At 34.5% G+C, this 18,146-nt stretch overlaps 1 protein-coding gene and 1 pseudogene across 1 annotated transcript; both read left to right on the top strand.

Moving 5' to 3' along the window:
- The first annotated feature begins 610 nt into the window (after window positions 1-610).
- Window positions 611-17,588, top strand: LOC112466064 (annotated as a pseudogene).
- LOC112466062 lies at window positions 3,281-9,689 on the top strand. Its single transcript, XM_025033946.1, has 2 exons — window positions 3,281-8,589; window positions 9,367-9,689. The coding sequence occupies exons 1-2, from the start codon at window positions 3,366-3,368 to the stop codon at window positions 9,687-9,689; spliced, it is 5,547 nt and encodes a 1,848-aa protein (XP_024889714.1). The 5' UTR covers window positions 3,281-3,365.
- Window positions 17,589-18,146: the final 558 nt, after the last annotated feature.

Here is an 18,146-nt window from a genome sequence, read left to right as displayed (position 1 = left end):
TTTTATTAAATAACTTCTTACTAAATAAAGAAAGATAGTAATTGTATAGATGGAGGAAACCACCTTGGATAACCTTGATATTTTAGTATGTTGTTAAGGTCACCCTCCTGAGTGACCTTTAGAAAGTTTCAGCCCGCGCTCGTTATCCGTTTAAAAGTTATTAACAAAAAAAAGTTGGAAAATATAGCAGCTATTTTGAGTATTGGAAGGCATAAATGACTAATATATATGTGGAAATAGTTCACGCATACACTTTCCACGCGAAACAAAGTTTACCCCCACCCCCCTTCGAGTTCACGCAACGAATTATATATCCGATACGATATATTTAAATTTTTCTCAACATTTTTCTCTTGAGTTGAATCAATTAAAGGGTTGTTTCGAGGTTAAGGGGGTGAGCTCGAAAATCGAAACTATATCACTTCGAAAGCTCATAAATAGCTCTTAATTCTGCCGCAAAGATCAATTCAATATCTCTATTTTTAACTTTTAAGTAGTGGGGGCTGAGTCAACGTTGACTCACCGAACTGGTGCTGACGGTCTGACAGTGCCACACAATGTTCTGTGGTGCCACATCAGCGTGCCGACACGTAAGACGTGGATGTGATCGCGAGTGCGTATAAAACGATTGTCCGATTTGCTTCGATCGTCCGTCGCATATCTGAGACCATCTCGGACTTGAAATATTTAACGGTAGATCATTAGATCAGACACCTTCCAAAATCCGTGAATGCGAACAAGTCATTCGTCGAAAGGTTTAAATTAAGCTTAAAAAAAGTAAACACGTATACGCGTATACACTGAAAAAAATGGTCTTGCAAGTACAGTAAAAATTTTCTGGGTGCAAAAAATTAACTGAGGTAAATAAATGATTAGCCAATCTGTGATATCGCGTATGTCTTACACTTAATCAATCTAAATGACAGAGACAGAATTTATATCTGAACTGTTAGTGAAATGTAGAAAGACAGTTTTTCTGTAGCGCCTATCCATGTTAAGCACAATCAGACCTGTTAGAAAGTTTGACTATGGTACACAGAAAATATTAGCGGCAAGCGAGAAAAATGAATATATGATCCTCACACCAACAGTTTGTATAATGCATCCAATCCGTCTAGCTCTTTTTAAGAATCTCTCGCGCTCAACTGTTTCACGTGCATGATGCAAGACTGTTACAGGTTCAGTCATGTTCAGTGTTCGCGCGCAGTGAGCAGCGTAGGTTATCCACCGTTTTCGTCGTCATCGTCGTCGTCTCCGCCACCCGGTCGTCGAGTTTTCCCTCGAACGAATATTCACTGCCAGTACTGAAAAGCTATAGTTTACGTCACGTGTACTATAGATTTTCAGTACTGGCAGTGCATTGCAGTGAATATCGGAACACAGCTTTCGTTCGAGGGAGAACTCGACGACCGGGTGGCGGAGACGATGACGATGACGACGATAACGGTGGATAACGGCGAGCCTCCGATCCACGCCCAAGACTGATTTTAGGGCCAATTTCTTCACCGTTGGATAACTCTATCCTTCGATTAACCTCACTCTTCATCTCTTTCTGACTGTCCCCTTAGAAAAAGATGAAGAGTGAGGTTAACCGAAGGATAGAGTTATTCGACGGTGAAGAAATTGGCCACGAATATATTGTTGTATTATCTCGCTGCTGCAGTTATAATCGGCAGCTATATTTCTCACAAAGATCGTTCTAGCTATAGTATCGAAACTCATATTTATCCAATGCAGTGATAAACATTTGGTAATGGGATCTAAATTTTCCAGAAGATATTAGAAAGTTGCTGCTATAAATTCTATATGTGGCAAACAATATTCTAACAGATACAAAAAACAGCGATACATTTTTATTGTGCCACCTATAATTCTAACTACACTTGCAAAACATTGTTTTGAGTGTATATCTATATTTTATTATTTATTGATACATATAATATATATATATCACTATACATACATATAATGTATATATCACAGTTCAAAAAAATTTTGAGTTAAGCCCATAAATAATCTGCCTAAAATGTTATTTATGTCTGCCTATACGTGCTATAATAGTCTCACAAGTCTACGGATATATTATTCTGTTTCACGCATGATGCGCGCATAATATCCCAGTAAGCAAATAGTTATTTGTGTAACAAGTATCGTAGCGGTAACCGCACCCGGGAATTTTCATCTTTACACACGACTTACACTCCCTATTTTATGTTGCAAGTGCCTGGAAACTGGTCTATCACGCACGCGTAGCGTGCGTAATGGGGCACTTTCCATGCACGTGTTGCATAAAGATTATTAATACAATGTTATTGCAACAATATTTCAGAACTTGTAATATTGTTATATGTAGTTCTTAATGTTGTATAGAACATCATTATGAACATACTTTGACCACGATTACGAAATTTCAGTAATGTTGAAATAGGAGTGCCATAACGTTGCAAATAACATTGCGCTAAGGTTTTTCTATTCTTTTCTGTTTTTGAGATAAAAATTTAAACGTACTATATCAACTTTATTGCAATATTATATTAAGATTACCGCAATATTAATTTTAACATTTATTTAAGGTCCTCTTTCGTTCTGGGGACTCCGAGCTAAATACATCTCTGAAAGGCCGAGGCAGCTACCCTTGAATTTCTTCGATTGGCGATCGAACTAGATACGGATCTTGATACGATGACCGAATGGACTACAAACTTTGATACGGCTCGCCTGGCATATATCGGCGACTCAAGGAGAAGGAAGCGAGGGCCCTCGGAACAGGCGAGAGAGCCAACGAGGGAAGCACAATATATTATATTACGAGCAAAGATGAGTACCTTACTGTCTATAATGTAACTTTGAATCGTAACCGGCACGTGCACTCTTAGATTGTAATAATTCGAGCGCTAGATAAGCGTATCCGTTTGCCATTCCATGCTCTGTGCCATTTCATATATTGACGGCTATCTTCTGCGTGAATAATAACGAGCGAGATGTGTGAGTGAACGGATGTGTGAGCGAGTGCGGATATATGTAAGTATTATAGTGTCGGACGAAAGTATTATTGTCGCGAGGCACTGAAATTTCAAGTAAAAATGCCGTTATAGATATACGAATAAAGATACGAGTTATATTATATGTTTCATTTCTATCGGGAAGCTGAGCCGTCATGATTTCGTCAGACAGAAGCAAAGAATATCTTACAGAAAGTACAAAAATTCGGAATTAAGTCAAACATTCATTAGAAATAATGAGAACAAAAATTGTTGAACTTTTAATTATTTTCATCTAAACTCGTGTCTGAAAAACAATTTATGCAAGTAAATTCAAAATCGGACGTGCGCACACATTTGTCATGAGCCATATGACTGTATGACATGCATCGTTTGTTATTAGGAGCCGATAAAACGGCGTGGTGTCGACTTTCCCCCGAACGTCGTTTTTCGTCATTCCAAAAACATAAAAATTTTGAAAATATACAAAAACTATTACCGGATTCGTATAAAGCATCAAATCTAAAAAAAGAAGGGGTTAATTCACAAGTCGTTAAGCCACTGGAGGAAGAACAGCGTATAGGACAAATTAAAAAATCTTCTCAATATAGCCAGGAGCAAGATTTACAGCAGCAACTTGATAGTGGGCCTAGCTTTAAACGTTCAGATTATAACTTATTGTTAGAGTTACCAGATAATTTTAAGGTAGGACAAGCAATTGCAGATGGAAACTGTTTCTTTGATTCGTTTAGACAAGGACTAGAACAACAATTAGGAATAAAAGTTACTGTTGAACAACTGCGGATAGATTGTCAAAAGTTTGCACAAAACAATCCACTAGATTGGTTCATAAATGCTATTGCTAACAGTCATGATAATACTGGTGTGGTGCGTGAGGAAACTACAGATTCTTATATAGAAAATATTCTAAATAACAATAGATGGGGTGATCCTGAAGTTGAAGGTAGAATACTTTGTGAAAAATATAGTACACCTACAAATAGACTAAAGCTACATGTTATTGAAAAGCATATTGTAAATGGAGAAGAGGTACGTACAGATCAAATCATAGATAGCGAAGGTTCTAAATCTGTAAATAAAATAAATTATAATGAAGAAAATACTATACACATAGTAAACCGAGGTACAGCACATTTTGAACCAGTACTTCGTGTACAAGAGATTGAACATCATGAACAACGATCTTCTGATTTTTCTGATTATGATGATGAGCTAACGCCTGAAGAAGAACTAATTTATACTATAAAGAGTAGTGATTCAGAAGAAGAAAAGCTAACAAAGATCAAGAAGCTTTTTGAAAAGAAACCGAAACCAAATATCAATTTTCAAGACAAAAATAATGATACACCTTTGCATATTGCTGTTCGTAAAAAAGAATTGAAAGTCATTGAATCACTTGTAAAGAATGGAGCAAAAAATGATATAAAAAATAATAGAGATAAAAGTCCACTGGATATTGCTAACCGTCTTAACAGGCAAACCATCATTCAAATCTTAGAAACACCATTAGATTCAAAACCACAGCAGCATAAAAAACCACTAAACAAGCAATTTGAATATAAAGGAGGTCAACAACCTTCAGGTCACCCAGTATCTATTACAGCAAGACAACAAGAACAATCCCAATATAGAAACAAGAACACTAACGTAGATAGTCAAAACACACTGAGAAAGGAAAGAGACCATGGACTTCATGGTAATATGTATCAGTTAAAGTTATTAATGCTATTTTTACATCGCGGTGTCTCTCACGAGTATTCTTTTCGCTTAAGTACAGAAATAAAAGAAGCCAAAAAGTTTGACGATTTAGTTTTTGAATACACTAAAGATGGCAGAAAAGAATATCGTTTCTTACAAGCCAAACATAAATTAGATGAATCTAAAGAAAAGATTACGGCAGACAGTTTATTAACAGAAAGTGATGGTGATTATAGTTTAACAAAGTACTTCTTCTCTTATCAAGATTCCAAAAAAGAAAAGTTATTTAAAGATGGTTCAATTAAAGATGTTACTATTTGTACTAATATTAATTTTGATTTTAAACAGTTAGAAAAGGCACATATTAGAGTTGAGAAGATAGAAGGTGAAGATGATATTTTAGACGTAAAAAGTGATAAAAAACAACCTATGCGCTATAGATTCAATGAAGATGTCACTTCGTTATTAAAACTAAAATTACAAAATTGTAGTTTAACTAAATTAGCAAGAAGGCTAGCTGAATGTTTCTTAAAAAACAGTTTTATACAACATGGGAATGACATTTTTAAATCTTATCACCTTGCATTAGCAAAAGAGGTGATCAATATTCAAACCAAACAATTTCATGTTAAATTTATAGGTATATCTGAGGATGCAAACAAATTTAGAGAGGCTTTTATAGAAGAAATTAAGAGACAATCAGAAGGAAAATTAACGCTAGAAAATATTAATAAAGCAATTACTGATAAAGAAAAAATAATTGATGATAAGCAAGTTGGTTTAGATTTATCCCCAAAATTTGGAGAAGGAGAAGGTAAAAAAAATTGGCCAAATAATGAAAATTTAACTGGATTAGCAACAAGGCTAGCTGAGTGTGTCTTAAAAAACAGTTCTATAAATCATAATGATGACATTTTTGAACCTTATCACCTTGCATTAGCAGAAGAGGTGATCAATATTCAAACCAAACAATTTCATAATAAATTTATAGAACGTATATCTGAGGATGCAAACAAATTTAGAAAGGCTTTTACAGAAGAAATTAAGAAAAAATCAAAAGAAAAATTAACGCTAAAAAATATTAATAAAGCAATTACTAATAAAGATAAAATAATTGATGATAAGGAAGTTGGTTTAAATTTATCCAAAAATTTTGGAAAAGGAGAAGATAAAAATTGGCCAAATAATGCAATTTGTAATGATGATGTAGAAGATTATTTAAACCATCTTGTGTTTGCAGTAGATCAACCTAACGAAGATGAGCTTGGCGAGATTATTAAAGATGAGATAGGCAATGAACTCGGCTTAGACTTGATTACAACAGAGAATATATACAACAAGTTCTTTATGACAATGTTAAATTGGTTGCAAGGTAAAGAAAGAGATAGATTTCTTTCTTATGAAGAAGGAAAAAAGTTTTTTGAAGAGGCAAGAAGAGGGATTCCTATTTGGTTTGGTGTAAAAGAGCCTGTAACTTTATTTACTGGAAGAATTGAGAAATTAGATGAGTTACATAAAGCATTACAGAATCGAGGTGAAGTAGTAATATCACAGATGACTTCTGTAACTGGTCTTGGTGGTGTAGGTAAGAGTGAATTGGCCAGAAAATACATTAGTGAACATAGTAAAGATTACGATGATAACTTTATTTGGATAAACGCTGAAAGCTATGGGACTCTTGCTGAATCTTTTCGTAATCTAGCTCAAGATAAGTTAAAGATTAATACCAAAAATATAGATGGAGAGGAAAAGGACATAAAGCCTATTGTTGAGAAAGTATATAAATTTTTTGCTAAGAGAAAGGCTCTTTTTGTTTTTGATAATGCTGAAAAGTATAAAACTTATAGAGAAGGAGATGAAGGTATAAATAAATTTTTGCCTTCGGGTCCTAATAAGCCATATGTTCTTATTACTTCACGTAATCAGGAATGGGGGGAAATAAAATCATTACCGTTAGATGTATTTACTGAAGAAGAAGCTATAACATTTATCAAAAAGGCGCTGGAGGGTGTAGTTGAATTAGAAAAGAATGAAGTTAAAAGATTAGCAGAGGAATTACAATATTTTCCTTTAGCTCTAAAACAAGCAGTGGCATATATTAAAAAAGAAAATAACACATTAAAAAAATGGGATACAGACGTATTTACAATTACAAGATATAAGATAGAAGCAGATAATCTACTTGAGTTAAAAACTTTTTTACAAGAAGGAGATGAAGATCGTTATGCCAAAACAGTGCTTACAACTTGGACAATTACAATTGATAAAATAAAAGAAGAACTATGTGGAAAGCAAGCTTTAGAAATATTAAATATTATGGCTTATTTTGCACCTGATAAAATTCCAATAGAATGTATTTTTTCAAAATTAATAAGTAATAAAAAAGCACTGCGTAATGCTGTTGAATTGCTTGATCAGTATTCTATGGCTAACCTAGAACAAGGAGTATTAAACATTCATAGGTTGGTACAGCAAGTGACACGTATAAAATTAAACCGGCAAAATAAAGAAAAAGAGATTTTAGGAGAAGCACTGAAATTATTTCAAGATGGTAATAGTCAAATTGATCAATTTTCCCATAATCTTCGCCTAAGCAATGTAGATCATGCTATATCTGTTTGGAGCTATGCAAATAAACATGAAAAATTAGTGAGGAAATTTAGTAGTTTACCTGTATTAATTGTTAGCGAACTAAATGCTACCCTAAGGTATCAAGAAGCTCACACGTTTGGGAGCAATGCATTAGAATTATTAAAAAAAATATTAGGTGATAATCATTTTTCTGTTCTATCAACGATGAACATAATAGCGTCTGTATTGTATACTCAAGGTAAATATGAAGATTCAGCAGAAATTTATCGAAAACTACAAGAGAAATTAGATATCATTAAACTAAAAAAAAATGAATTTCTTGATGATCCTAATATAGGGGTAATACGGAACGCGCAGGGTAGACATGATGAAGCATTAGAAATATATCCCTGCCAATATAATCTAGTTAAGAAAAATGAAATCTATTCTGACGATAAAATAGAGCACAATTTAGTTTTCGCAGTATTCAAAAAAAGCATTATGCAGAGAAAGAAATTGGTTTGTTTTATTGAGAATATCGAGATAATGTACCAGAATCCTTATTCTTTCAAACGAACGGAAGAGGTATTAGAGTCTGATCATGAAAGTACTTTAAATACGAAGAGTAACATAGCTGCAGTGTTAAAAATGGGTAAATATGAGGAGGCACTCAAATTATATTATAAAGAGGTTTATGAGAAAAAAAAAAGGCCAAATCACCCAGACACTTTGACTAGTTATAATAATTTTGCTTTCTTATTGTATAAACAAGAGAACTACAATCAGGCTTTAGAAATTGCGAATGAAGTTGATAAAGAAAGAGAAAAGTTAATTCCAAATCATCCACGTACACTCACAGGAAAGTTCCTTATAATTCAGATTTTAGTTGCTCAAGGTGAATATGACAAAGCACTCGAGAAGTTTGAAGAGATTAAAAGCGCGTATTTAAAGATTGAAATAAAAAAAAATTTGGAGTCAGATCGTATCGATGCGACAGCTTGGCGGGATTATTTAACTTCAAAGCGAAGGCACGAACCGCGAATTGTAATTAGACAGTCAATAAAGTGTAGTATTGTTGACGAACAAGACAATTTACTTCAACTTGAAATATTTATAACGAAGACGGATAGCAGAGGGCGACTGGCCCCGTTGCCAAGAACGCCTATGCTTTTAAGCTCTGGGATGCTTCTCGCAAATTCGAACGAGTCGGTTCGACACATGAGTCACCGAGAGTATTCCCTGAGAGGTTCGTTGTCGACAAATTATAAACAGGTGAGACAAAGCAAACGCGCGAAGACAAAAGTATGGAATCCACTCTGCAATGCTTTGTTTTTTTTATCAGGAAGGGTCAAAGCACATAACATGGCGTAGCGATATACGATATATCGTAGTCCCCGACCTGACAGATCAGGATACGCCAAAGCTTGTGCGTTACTTACGTCCACGACTACGACTGTCATATGTGCTTTGGCCCTAAAAGTCGTTACGTCGAAAGTCACGGCGATAAAAACTTATTTTATTTTTTCGACTCCGATATAGATCGGAACTTTTAATCTTAAACAACAATGCACGAAGTAAGCGTGAAGTAAGGAGTAAGAGTAGGCGTAAGAGGGCTATTTTTTATTTAAGAGAGCTGACGTAAGGGCGTAAGCGAAATAAATTAATTTTATTTCTTACTCCTACTTTTACACTCTTACACTTACGCTCGGCCAATCAGGACGCAACAGACAATGCTTACACCTGCCTACTCTTACTCCTTACTCCACGCTTACTCCGTGTATTGTAGACGACGCTCAAGACTTGCATAACAACGCAAATACATTGCAGCACAAAATGGCCACAAAAATATTGTTGAAACCTTATTGAAAGTAAAGGATATAAATATTAATGTTAAAACGGGGTTACACAATTACGTCTGCAGTCAAAAATTCAGCTGAAGAATGCTTACCAAATAATAAAAAGAAAAAAAACCTAAAATTGGAGAATGTTTATTCACATGGGAGGATGTGGATGAATTCAATGCTGAAAAAGGTAAAAAAAGAGACTTTAGTAAAATTAAAATAGATAGTGAAAAGTTCATTAATTTACATTAAAGGTTTGCCAGAGGTGAACCAAAGTCAGCTAATTCAACTAGTAGATAAGGTCAGAGTTACAGGTGAGTCTCAAAGTTTAGCTAATAACCTAATTAGCAATCAAAAAGTCATGGGTCATCTAAATAGAGTAGGAAAAATCTCCGGTATGACTATGCATGGCATGATGGCTAAAAATATTTTAGCTAACTTTTTAAATGGTAATTATCAAGGCGTAGCAATTAATGTGAATTTTATTGCCGGTGATCAAGGATTTGCCAAGGTTGCTGAAACTACTTGGCAGATCTTTAAAAGCAGCATTCCCGTTTTCTTGCTCGTGGAACTTTAGCCTTTGTTATCTATGATTTAATAAAATTTAATAAACCAGATAAAGTAATTTAAAAATGGTACTGAAGAAGCACTGGTTGGCATAGTAGGAGATAGTATTTACCTGGGAGTAGATAGCGTAGAGATTGGCATAGAAATCGCTGAACTTTTTAAGGTGTTTGAAGGAGTCTCATCTGTTACTGGACGTAATGGAGCAACAATTGGAGCTCTAGTATTTGTTGGCACTGATATTTATGTAGCAGTGAAAAGAGTTGATAAAATTAATCAGATTATTCATCTCAAAGGAAATGAAAGATTTATTGAAGGGTTACGTGCATTTATCGGTATGCAACCTAAAAAGCATATAGAAGAGTTAATAGAAGAAAAACAGCTTAACCAATTAGTAAACAGTAACCAATTAATAAAGCAAGGACTTGAGTACTTAAAGCAACATAGTGATATTCAAAGGTATGTTTTTCCTACTGGTAAGTCAGTTATAGACTCTTGTCGTACAGTGCCATATCAAACGAGCATATGTAGTGGTGGATTTAATTGGTGTTCTGCGAGATGTACAGTTACGCGCTATACTCAAAAATGCACAACTAAGTTTGGAGAAGATTTAGATAATACGGTACTGCTCGATAAAAAAAACTGATATAAAATAGAGCAAAGCAAAGCAAAGCCTGATAATCCAAGATGAGGTCTGTTATTCTGCTTACCACGAGGAGGTTATAGATTTGCTCCAAACTATGGATCTTACTTATGTAAAAATGCAATTGGCATAATTAACTGATTTATCTATTAATAAAACAGAAGGTTATACTCTAATTAACTTAGGAGAAGGTAAAGATTATGCAAAAGGATTTATAGATAATCCAAATATCTTTGTAGTGAATAATGGATCTAAAAAATATCACAATAGCAATAAAAACGATATATTCATTTTTCAAGGAAGTGCTATTCCTGGATATTTCTATGGAGGAGATGGAGTTAATACTTTGAATCTTATATCATTTGCTCCAGAAAAAGAATCTATAGATGTAAAATTGCATATAAAACAAGTTGAAGATTATTTTCGAGATAATTATTTTGGAATAAGTGGAATAAATAGGTTTTTAGGTAGAAAAGGCAAGGCAGATTGTGTGATAGTGATATTAAGTTTGTAGATGGTCAAGGTGGCAGTGAAAGGTTTGTAGATCACATAAACATACATGACAAAAATTGCGCCTACAAAATGCAAGTAGTGGTAAAGTCTAACACCATTATATACAATCGAGCATTGAAAGGGGATTTTTACTAAGGGAGACCGGGGCTATTCGTGACACTGCTAAAATTTTGTCGCGGGCCTAACTTTAAAATGCTTGCTGCTAGAAACCTGTAATATCAATCACAGATGTTTCTTAGTGTCCTCTAGGTACCAACGGAATGGCATTTGCGAGTAGAGTATAACGGTAAAATTATTTAAGTAATGTTTAGCAACAGTAGATATAAGAAGTACTGTAAGTAGCATATTATACATTATACGCGAACGTTATAAATTGATTTGAATATGGCTGAGGAAGTCGCTGTGTTGTCAAGAAGGCGGGCGACCATAAAGGGTCAACTCACGCGTGTTTACAATTTTGCAACGTCCTTGCTTTTGAATTTACCTGATGTTGTAGAGTGCCAAGCAAGGTTACAGAAAGTACATGACTTGTGAAACAAATTCGAAAATATCCAAGAAAAAATAGAGGACGCTGACGCGAGCGAAAATCAAGTCCAGAAGCGTGATGTATTCGAGACCAGTTATTATTGCACTGTAGTAGAATTAAGGGGGGAGCCTCATGTAAACAGTCAAAAAAATTGAAAAAATTTTTATTGCATAAATCATTAGTGTAATGTCTCTAGAATATGTTCCCAAAGTTTTAGAGCAAAACTCAAACTTGAAATAGGCGATTTTATACCTGAGCGTTACGCAAGTAAAGCGCGCCCCGAGAACTTGAAACTTTAAACGCATTTTTCTCAAAACCATGTTTTTCAAATTGGCGTGCAAGATTACTCATAAACTATTCGACCAATCGAATGCCCTTTGGCATGCATGTAGATAACTAAATACTATTGTATGTAAACCTACTTGTTCAGTCATTCTACCAAATTAAATAACTTTTATTGCATAATTAAAGCCAAAAATTTTTCCGTAAAAATTTAATTTTTTTCTAAGTCCTGTTATTTTTTCAATTTTGTATTTTTTACTGAACAAATAGGTTTACCGACAATGACTTATAATAAAAGTAAAAAAATTTTGTATTTTTGATTCAGTGATTAATTGCAGGCGCAATGCTGCACGCCAATTGTGAAAAGTCCGGCACCGCGGCCTTTGAGAGTAGGCTTTGTTGGTACTTATAAATAGAGAATTTTGCAATCAAAAAATATTTTTTACATCTACAAATGTTGCTAAAACCATTACCCAAGTTTTAATAAGTTTCATTTTAAAGTCTCTTTAAAGAAAATTCCAGAAAATTGCCTTGTTTTCAGCGTTTTACATGAGGCTCCCCCTTAATTGCATGGACTCTGTTGAAGGAGCGCTTTAAAAATAAAAAAATTTAATACAAAAACATATTCAGACGCTATTTGAAATAAGTCCTATCGTACGAGAATCGTCGATACATCTAAGAAAGTTGATTGACGATACGCAAAAGCATATTAGAGTTTTGAAAATGTTAGGCCAACCAGTATAAAAAGCTGGAATAGCATAATTATTCGGTTATGGTTATATCGTGAGTAGATGTTCATACTAAACGTGAATGGGAAACAGAAACGGTTGCGGTAGCGGCGCCCACGCTACAGGAGCTTTTTGATTTTTTATCCAGATATTGTATTAAAGGCGTTGCAGCCGAATAAAGGTTTACCATCCTCCTCCGCGCGAAGGGGAGAAAGTGCGAGCGCTCATGTCCAGTCAGTTTAAAGAACGAGATTGTATGATATGCCACGATGGTCATGAGATTTATAATTGTGCAAATTTAAAGGATTATCGGACAGAATGACTAAAATTAGGCGTCATCGTTTATGTATTAATTGCTTACGTAAAGATCATACTGCGGATAGGTGCACGGCGGGCGGGTGCAAGCGATGCAAACAGAAACACAATACGTAGCTGCATAGCGATAGTTAAGATGCAAGGAGCATCGACCGCATCTGACTCGAAGCAGGTGGAAGCGAGTACACGAGACTGATCGACTTCTAATCGTATCGGCGAAGAGAATCGTAACAATTTAGCCTGTCAAGCTAACGTAATGTCAACAACGATAAAATGCAGTAGTCAGGTGTTGCTTGCGACCGCCTCCGTGAAAATATGATCGATTCGGCCGCGAGCATGTATACAGGGCTTTCCTAGACGCGAGATCTCAAAGGAATATAATAATGCGCAGGGGCCTGTGTAAGCGGCTTCACAGTTAAAGTGAGCAAAGAATCGAAGTCTCACTGTCAGGTGTTGGTTGTGGTACGACGGACGCGATGGGAGCTGTTAATACCACAATATACTCCACCGTTAGCGAATTTAAAGTTAAGTTGCGATTTCTAGTTATGGACCGTATAACGGAACATGCGCCCTCGCGACGCGACGGGTGGACGTTTCCGCGCTAAACATTCCAAAAAATATTAAATTATCCGATCGGCAATTTGGAGAGTCAGGCGAGATCGACGTGTTGTTAGGCGGAGAAGTGTTTTAGAACTTCTTATGCGTAGGACAGATTAAGTTAGGCAGCTTGAGAAACGCGTCGCTATCCTATAGTCAAAAGTTTCCGGTGATCCTTGCGAATGATCAATTGACAGACTTGATAATTAGAGACACACATCTGAAAAATATGCATGCAGGCCCCGAAGCGCTTTTAGGTTTGATTAGAGAACAGTATTGGATCATAGCGGGTAGATCGGCGGTCAGGAAAGTCCTGCGTAGATGTTTAGTTTGTTATAAGTTTAACTGCAAAAGTCCGTAAGAAATAATGGAAAATTTACTCATTATTGGGAGAGATAGGGTGAGCCCTGGTCGAGCGTTCTTAAATGTAGGTGTCGATTATAGCGGATCATTTAATATTAAGGTTACACGTGATAAAACGGCCAAAGCGTATTTATGTTTATTTGTATGTTTCACGACACGCGCTATCCATTTAGAATTAGTAAGTGACTTGAGTACCGCGGCGTTTCTTAATTCATTACGACGTTTATATTTAAAATTATTTAAATTAGTCTATTTCTTCTGAAACACCTCGCGTTTGTAAAAACATGTATTATATATTTACAAGATGTAAATACTCGTAAAAATGTACTATACTTGTATAAATGTACGCGTAAAAAGATTCTACAACGTCGTTGAAAGTTTACGTGCGTTTCGAAAGAATTGCAAAAGTTTCTTGGCTCTTTTTTCTTCGGCTGGGACTTAAATATGTACGACAAAACCAACAATCAGCCGGCGCTCGCCAATTCGTCAGACTTGAACGAAGAGCTTGGCCAAGTTGAATTTCTGTTTACCGACAAGATCGGCACGCTCACTGAAAATCTGATGGTGTTCAGACGCTGCTCGGTCAACGACAACGTGTATATGGAGAAGGATTGCGACGGAAATCTGTACTCATTGCCATCAAGCGGAAACGAGCAGGAGGCTGTCAAACTGTCATCAAAGGAGGTAAAAAAAGAAGAAAAAATACTAATTATAATTAAAGAAATTATCAGTAAAAGAAATGATTATTAAAATAAATTACGATATTAATTATTTTAGTCAAAAGAATAATTTGCGCGCTGCAATTAATATGAGAGATCATACCGATCATTGTATGTCATTTCATGCAATAATAATTACATTAATTATCGTGTGAATATTTGGCGGCAGTTATTAACGAATATTGAATTATTAATAATAATTAACGTTAATTGTAATTAATAATGAAATAATAATCAATGATGGTTGTATATTAGTACAAATCATGAACGTCCATAGCTAACGTACTGCTTGCCAAATAATACTGTACTTGCAATAATTTTGGTCTGTTATTAAATTACTGCTTGTTATTAAAATACTGTTATTAAAAGATCGATAATTCTAGGCTGAAATTTGGCATTTCGTGATAAGCCTATCGCTATGCCACATAGTGCAAATTGCACCGCTAAGCCAACGTCCCGAGATCAAACCCAGACGCACTCTGTTCCGTGAGAAGTTCAGATTGAAAAAAGTCACGAGAGTCAACAGCTCGCTGATGATGCATCTGGATCTGCTGGAATATCAAGTAAAAATAACAGCTCGATCGCGTACGCAAACGTCGAATTCGCGGTAGCGCGTCCCCTGATAAGATTCCGCTTATCTTACTTTTATTTTAGTACTATATTATTCAGTTTGTTTTATATTATTAGAGATTTATACCATACTCTCCATGTATCAAAGCTATAAATATATAATTTGAAACACAGAGTGTTAGAGACAGTTCTGATAAATTAATTACAGCTCTGATGGATTAATTAAATTAGCTTTAAACGACAATCGCAAATATTTCTTTTTAGATATTGATGTTTACTGGAGATAAGGCAGAAACTGCGGAGAACATCGCTTTCTTGTGCGGCCATTTCAAGAAAGGTACCGAGGTTCTAAGAATGACGGACCAAACGTCAGTGTAAACCTGTTTCCTAGTTCTCACAAGTTTCGAGTAAGTTCAGTTTGCACGTCCAAAATTTTATACCTTTTTTTAGTTAACTCGTTAACTCTCGGCAACCTCTATTAATTCTCGCGCAGTAAGTCGTACTTTTTATTCGAGATGAAAATTTACCAAAGTAATAAATAAATAAATAAATAAATGTATAAATTATTATTCCGCTATTTTTTTGCTTTCTAATATAAATTTATATATACATAGCAAAAATAATATCCAAGAGAAATTAAAGATAAAGCGTAAAATACATTATCCAAACGTAATTATCCGAAAGATAAAGTATCTCTTTCAACAAAGAAAGCTTGTGATATTATTTAAAATATACTATATTAGTTTATAATATATTTCTGTAAACTATCTCTTACAGACGGAAAATAAAACTGGAACTGTACATCAGTACGGGTTGATAATAGACGGTGTGAGCATAGCGGCGACGTTACTAAATTGTCCACAATTATTCAAATCCGTCGGAATGATCTGCGAGGCGGTTGTCTGTTGTAGGCTAACGCCCCTGCAAAAGAGCGAGGTTTGAACTTTCCCCGATTCCCAAACGCTGCACTGCATATAGAGAAACGCGAAGACGTCATTAGCTTATCTCTGCTTATCTTTGCAGATTGTGCATCTGATAAAAACGTCACGGAACCGTCCGCACACCGCGGCCATCGGCGACCGACGGTGGTAATGATGTCTCGATGATACAGGAACCGCACGTGGGTATCGGAATAATGGGGAAAGAGGGCCGTCAGGCGTCGATATTCGCTGACTTCGCCTTCACGAAGTTCAAGTATCTGAGAAAAGCGTTGCTAGTGCACGGACACTGGTATTACATGCGCATCGGCATCCAGACGCAGTTTTTCTTCTACAAGAACGTGGTGTTCATAACGCCGCAGGTGCTGTTCAGCATACACAATGGTTTCTCCACGCAGGTAACGATAACATTACTATCTATGTCTCTATTGCATGTCGAAAATTCCGATCTTATTCCCGCAATACATAGATAAAGTGATTTATTTTTCTTCGCATCGTACATTCGATTTAATAACATTTTAAAGTACATTCACGATTTTCTTATCTCAACTCGCGAATTAACAGATTTATTTTTTAATTCTTGCATATCTTTTAAATAAATTTCATTGTCTAATAATTTGGCAACGTTATATCCTAAACTAAAAAAATATATCCTTATTTTTATGGAAAGTACAAAAGAGAATATATTTTACAATATATTTTATATAGATTTTATAGATAAAGGATTTATAGAAATATATATTTTTATAGGAACTTTATGATGGTATGTTTCTAATGGGTTTCAACTTAATATTCACGTCGCTTCCGGTATTGATTTACGCATTACTGGAACAGAATTACAACGCGAAGAAGCTTATGGAGCATCCGTACTTGTATATATAAACTATTATTTTTTACTTATAAGCAGGCTACCACATATAGCCGACGATATAAGTTTCTATTAACTTTGTCACCTATGAGCTATTCTCTTCTATTTGACTTGCATGTATTTAATTATTTAAGTTCAATATAGTTTTTCAGATATACATAAATACTCGTTTGTAAAGACTAAAACGGGCTATCTATACACGCATATATATTTATCACATATTTTATTTAAAAAATAGTAGATTAGTAATTTTTGCAACAGTGTAAATGTCGTTAAACATATAATTTATTACTAGGGACGTCGCATGTTTCCATGGAGAGCTAGCGTTTCACTGAAAGAACTAAATAAATAATACGTTGGAGAAGCATCCACTTAAGCGCTTCAGTATTATTGATGTGAATGAAGATGTGAATATGTGACAGTACCTAATTTACGATTTTATCTTATTAGATACAATTTAAGTCGCTGAGACGACTGACTGTATCATATTATTAAATAAGCGTAATTGCCAAATTTATATGGTAAACTCAGTCAAGACATTGCTACTAATTAATTGACATCGAAACACTTTTTAACGTTTTTATAAGCATTGAATAAGTCTGAAGATCATTATTTATATACCTAGATTATTTTCTACAATACAATATTCAAAGAAAAATAATATAGCAAAATATTAATAATACAAGAGGAAGAAATGTTCTCGCGTGAATGTTGAACTATGCATGATTGTCGCAAATTGTTACGTATATATACGTACGAATGTGTGATATTGAATAAACATATAAGAGATAATATGTACATTTTCTATTTATATTTTATACAATATCTGCTTTTACTTAATTATGATGTGAATAAAATTAATTAAATAAAGCCGCAATTTTTATTCCCAGATTGAAGATTCCTATTCCTTTATTACAAAAAAAATGATACTGCATTATCTAACAGCAGTCTAATTAAAAATAATTTTATTAATTCAATAACATCATTAATGAAACAAATAACATTTTGTTAAAACAAAAGCATGACATATTTATTTCATTAATACTAATAATTATTGAATTAACAAGATTATTTTCAATTAGGCTGTTGTTAACTAATGCTATAATTTCTTTTTACATGTAGTTAAATTATACATATTAGATTAGTGTAAAAGATTTCTCCATCAATCTTTATAATAAATAACTTCTTACTAAATGAAAAAAAAAAAGATATATTGGAGCTTCCCGTAGGCAATTTTGCTTCGTTTCTGCTGAAATTTTGTTTTTAGCTTTCAATGAATACGAGATAAATCGCGTATTTACCAATACATTAGCCTAATATATAAAGGGGTAAAAGGCATAGTGGTGTAAGTCAAATTTTTTAAATATTGACTCGTGTGCATAAATGCAATCTATACAATATATAAATT

This window comes from Temnothorax curvispinosus, unplaced genomic scaffold (genome assembly GCF_003070985.1).
Source record: "Temnothorax curvispinosus isolate PA1 unplaced genomic scaffold, ASM307098v1 QBEX01015790.1, whole genome shotgun sequence".
NCBI classification, from domain to species: Eukaryota; Metazoa; Arthropoda; class Insecta; order Hymenoptera; family Formicidae; genus Temnothorax; species Temnothorax curvispinosus.
Note: the sequence above shows the minus strand (reverse complement) of the source record. Positions and strands in the feature narration are given on the sequence as shown.